This window comes from Bison bison, unplaced genomic scaffold (assembly GCF_000754665.1).
Source record: "Bison bison bison isolate TAMUID 2011002044 unplaced genomic scaffold, Bison_UMD1.0 scf7180017864285, whole genome shotgun sequence".
NCBI classification, from domain to species: domain Eukaryota; kingdom Metazoa; phylum Chordata; class Mammalia; order Artiodactyla; family Bovidae; genus Bison; species Bison bison.
This window is the reverse complement of record NW_011494857.1, coordinates 471,254-476,118: the sequence shown is the minus strand read 5'-3', so window position 1 is coordinate 476,118 and position 4,865 is coordinate 471,254. Positions and strand designations below refer to the sequence as shown.

The 4,865-nt window shown below is 56.4% G+C and overlaps 1 protein-coding gene across 1 annotated transcript in view; it reads left to right on the top strand.

The window, feature by feature from the left end:
- The window catches only part of LMTK3 (lemur tyrosine kinase 3), a 20,740-nt gene that overhangs the window by 3,579 nt on the left and 12,296 nt on the right, over positions 1–4,865 (top strand). Inside the window, 4 exon segments of the mRNA XM_010849696.1 lie at positions 441–559; positions 3,620–3,707; positions 4,271–4,419; positions 4,753–4,858. Coding sequence (XP_010847998.1) covers positions 441–559; positions 3,620–3,707; positions 4,271–4,419; positions 4,753–4,858 — 462 coding nt within the window.

The following is a 4,865-nucleotide window of genomic DNA, read 5'->3' as shown; positions in this document are numbered from 1 at the left end:
TACACAATCCAGGGCGACACTCCTGTTCTGTGTCCATCACTCCTGCTCCCACCACTTCTCATCTGCCCCCTGCCTCCTCCCCCTGCCCCCTCGGCCCACCCATTGCCCTTCTCTCTGTTCACCTCTCACGGGCTCCCACCCACCCCATCCCCCCCATCTGTCGGTCAGCGCCTCCCTCCTCACTCCATTGACCACTCCGCCTCGCCATCCGGCTCTCCACGCGTCCGTCTGTCCATCCTTCCACCCGTCCCTGCGTCCATCGGACTCTGGGCCTGTGAGTCTCCCACCCCGCGTCTGGTGGGGATACGAGGGTGGTGGGAGTTGAAAGAAGAGGCTGGAAAGGAGAGGGAAGTTGGGAGCCATCAGGTGGGGTGGAGGGCACTCCCTGGGATGGGGCTGGGGAATAAGCAGGCACTGATTCCTGGGTCCTCCTCGAGCAGGTGATCCTGGGAGAGATTTTCTCCGACTACACCCCCGCCCAGGTGGTGGTGAAGGAACTCCGAGCCAGCGCAGGGCCCCTGGAGCAGCGCAAGTTCATCTCCGAAGCACAGCCATACAGGTATGGGGACCTCTGGGTAGACATGGAGCCCTGAAGGCCCAAATATGAGTCTGTGCTTCATGGTGGTAACGTTTGGGAGCAGGAGGAGTACAGTGTGGGGTCAACTCTGGATTCCAATCCTAGATGTACCTTTTCCTGGCTGTGCCAGTCAGTCTAGATCATTTCCCTCCCTGAGCCTCGGGGTCTTCCTCGGGCCAGAGGCAGGGACATGAAGGCAGTGTGATGCAGGTGAAGGAAACAGCGCAAAAGCTGAGCTGGAAATCTGGAAATCAGAGTGGAGAAGGCTCCACTCTGAACCTCAGTACCTTCATCTAGAAAGTGAGTCCAGGAAGCCTGAGCAGCCTCATGTAGAGGGCAGCTGAGAGGATACAAAATGGGCCTTTGCCTGGCACAGGGTCTGTGACGGTGGTCCCTCCTTCAGGCCTCTGCCTGTGGGTTATGAAGGGCAGAATCAGAATCACAGACCAGAGTCCTGAGTGGCTGCACCAAACGGCCACGGTCTCCCCACGCCTGTCCCCACTGGACTGGGAGGTCTGGGAAGACAGGATGCTATCCCTCTCCTGCCTGGTCTCCATTCTAAGAGCTTCTAGATCAGTGTTAATTAAACCTCTGCTCATATATGCCCTGTGTGGTATTGCGTGCCCGGGCATGGAGAGGGTGTGTATATGGGCACCTCTTAACAGAGGGCTGTAAAAGTGAGCTTTGCCCTGAGATTTTATGAACCTTTTCCTCTGAAAACTCCCGTGGTTTCCTGTGACTCTCAGGACAAAGTCCCAACCGTCCCTACAGCCCACAAGCCCTGCCCCCTGGCCCTCCCACAGACCAGCCTCAGTGCCGATGTCCTTGCTCTTCCCTCTGTCTGGAATATTGCTCCTGGCTCACCCACCCCCAGTTTCTGATGGTGGGATCCCTTCTCCTCCCTGGGTCTCAGATCAGAAAGGCCTTCCTTTATACACACACACACTGCCACCTAAGGAGGGCCCTGGGATGCTCCATCATATCAACTTGTGTATTTTCTTCATCACACGTATCCTAGTGTGTCATTATTTCATCCATGAATCCGTTGACTTGCCTCTCTCTCTCTCTCTCAACCCATGCTGGCAAGCACCAGCCACATACGGCTACTTAAATTCATCTTAAATAAAATGCAGTCAAATTGAAGATGTCTTCCTCAGCCACCCTTGCCGCATTTCAAGAGCTCAGGAGCCATATATGGCCAGTGGTTCCCACGTTAGACATCTCAGATCGAGAACATTCCCACCTTCTCAGAAAGTTCAGGTGGAGAATGCAGGACTATACTGGCAGCTTGGGGTCCATCTTGTCACCCAGCTACAAGCTGGCCCTCGGTAGACGTTTGCTGGATGAGCCACAGACCTGAGAGCAAATCTCAGCTCGGGCACTGTTACCAGCTGTGTGACCCTGGGCAAGTTACTTTACCTCTCTGAGCCTCCCTTTTCCCCTGGATCCAATGGGAAACATCATCCTGCCTAGCAAAGGTGTTAGGAGGATTTGATAACAGAAGGGGCCAGCCCTGGCTCAGATTAGTAGGTGTGCAGTGGATCCAAGCTTCCTTCTACATCTGCCATCCTAAGTCTCCCCATGATGGGAGCTCCAGTCATTTTTTTTTTTTTTTCAAGCCCCAGCATATGCTGGTGCTTTAAGAAAGTTTTATCTCATTAGTTGTCTCCCAGGCAGGAGCAGAAGCCACTATCCACACCCCGCCCCCCAACCCCTCTCCTGCCAGGCCCCAATGAAACAAAAACTGTTCTACCCTCCTCGAGCCAGGTTGCAAGGTGCAACCTGGGCTGCAAGTCCTGGATGTGTTAATCTTTCCACAGACCCTCGGGTCATGTATCAGGGTTAAATCCTTCACTCCACACGATTTTATTGAGCACCTACTAGTCTAGGCACCAGGAACATGGCCACGCACACAAAAGCCCCAAATCCTTGTCTTGTAAAGCTCGCCACCTAGTGGAGAGGACACACAATAAATGAGCCAGTGAAGAAATAAATTTTAACAGGAAAATATCACAGACTGACAAGTGCCTTGAGGAAATAAGGCAGGATGTGATAGAAACGGAGGAGCTCTGGGATGGGAACTGTGGGAAAGGCAGGCTTGACTAGGATGAATCAGTTTCGTAAAGCACTGTGGGAAGCGTGTTCCAGGCAGAGGGAACAGCAGGAACAAAGGCAGTGAGGCAGGAGAAATGCCAGCTCCTCTCTGATCCTATTAGATTTCTTGTCACAACTTTATGAGGGGATTACTATGACCATCCCCATTGTACATTTGAGGGAGAGGCCAAGTGACTTCTGTGAGGTTACACGCCTGGGAAAGGTGGAGACAAGATTCAGAAACCTGCTCTCCCAACCTGACTCTTAGCCACAGTGAGAGGATCAAGGAAGGGCATCCCCCAGTGTTGAGGGAAGGGCAGTGATATCTCTTGAGGAAAGGATGTTGACACTAAGGGACAAGGAGGACTTGGACGAGAGTGGAGTGTTCTCCACAGAGAGAGGTATACAAGGCTTGAAGCCTAAGCAGGCACCTGTGAGTCTAGGGAGATGTACATGGAGTGAAGAGTGATGCTGGGAAAGGCAGTGGGGCAGGAAAGACTGAGGAGTGAGCCAGGCTCTGTCCCAGGGCAACTGGAGAGCCATGGAGGGTCGTGAACAGGTGGACATCAGGTCAGGGGCAGACTGAAAGGGAGAGACTGGAGGCAGGGAGGCTGGGAGGAGGCTTGAGCTGGGGCTGTGGGAGGGGAGGGGAAAGAATCAGGGGGCAGGAAGAAAGGCTGAGGGGGTGGTGAGCCAGGAGGAGGGGCAAGGAGGTGCCTGAGGGTCTGGCTTGGAGACTGGGAGACAGTGGGATGGACCTGAGACGGGGATATGGGGAAGGAGTGTGCGTTTGCGGTGGGGAGGGTGGTTAACTCTCAAGTAAGGAAACTGAGACCCGAGAGGTTGAAGCAACAGTCTGGTTTTGCCAGGAGGGTGGGGTGGGCCACAGGGCTGGGGTCGGATGGAAGGGGCCGTTTCCTGACCCAGGCAACCCCCACCCCCGTGCAGGAGCCTGCAACACCCCAACGTTCTCCAGTGCCTAGGCGTCTGCGTGGAGACATTGCCCTTTCTGCTGATTATGGAGTTCTGTCAACTGGTGAGGGTCTGGGGGGTCGCGGGGCCGGGGGGGGGAGGGGCAGAGTGAGGAGCTGGACCCGGTGGGGGCTCAGGGCCATTCGCAATGACATCATCATAGCGACACCTGTGACAAGAGAGCATTTCTTAGATGAGCCCTCAGTCTCCAGGTGGATGGGCTTCCCTTGTAGCTCAGTCGGTAAAGAATCTGCCTGCAATGCAGGAGACCTGGATTCCTTTCCTGGGTTGGGAAGATCCCCTGGAGAAGGAAACGGCAACCCACTCCAGTATTCTTGCCTGGAGAATCCCATGGTCAGAGGAGTCTGGCAGGACAGAGGAGCCTGGCAGGCTACAGTCCATGGGGTCGCGAGAGTCAACACGACTTAACGACTAAACAGGAAAACCGGGACCCCAGGTGGCACGCCCTGACTAGCACGTGAGGAGCGTGCGTTCTGTTACTAAAGTGTTTCTCAGCAGCAGGGGAAACTGAAGCCCAAATGAGTGCAGCGGCCGCCCCATCCATGCCTCGGGTTGCCTGAATGTGTCGATGCGGTGGGACTGACCCCTCCCTGCCCTCTCTCCCAGGGGGACCTGAAGCGTTACCTTCGGGCCCAGCGGCCCCCCGAGGGTCTGTCCCCTGAGCTGCCCCCTCGAGATCTGCGGACACTGCAGAGGATGGGCCTGGAGATCGCCCGCGGGCTCGCACATCTCCACTCTCACAACTATGTGCACAGGTGGCAGCCCGGAAGCCACCGGGCAGCATTGGGGCGAGGAAGGAGGGCGAGGGGCTTAAGGAGGGAAGGACGCTTGAGTTGGGGGCGGGGCACAAAACGGGGGAAAGACTCGCGATGGGGGGGAGGCGGGGTCAGGAGCGGTGGGCGGAGTCAGGAAAGGGGCGGGGTTATTGAAGAGTGGGTGTCGGGGAGGGGGAGGAGTCAAAGTAGGAGAGGAGGAGTGAGAAAATGAAGACGGAGCGGTGCAGGGAAAACTGGGCGCACTCTTTAAGTAGCGGGGCGGGCTTCCCCAAAGCTGCCCGCTTCTTACTTCGCCCCCTCGCCTGCCCCCAGCGACCTGGCCCTGCGCAATTGCCTGCTGACCTCCGACCTCACCGTGCGCATCGGAGACTACGGGCTGGCCCACAGCAACTACAAGGTGGGGGCTGCCCTCCCTCAGGGGGGGG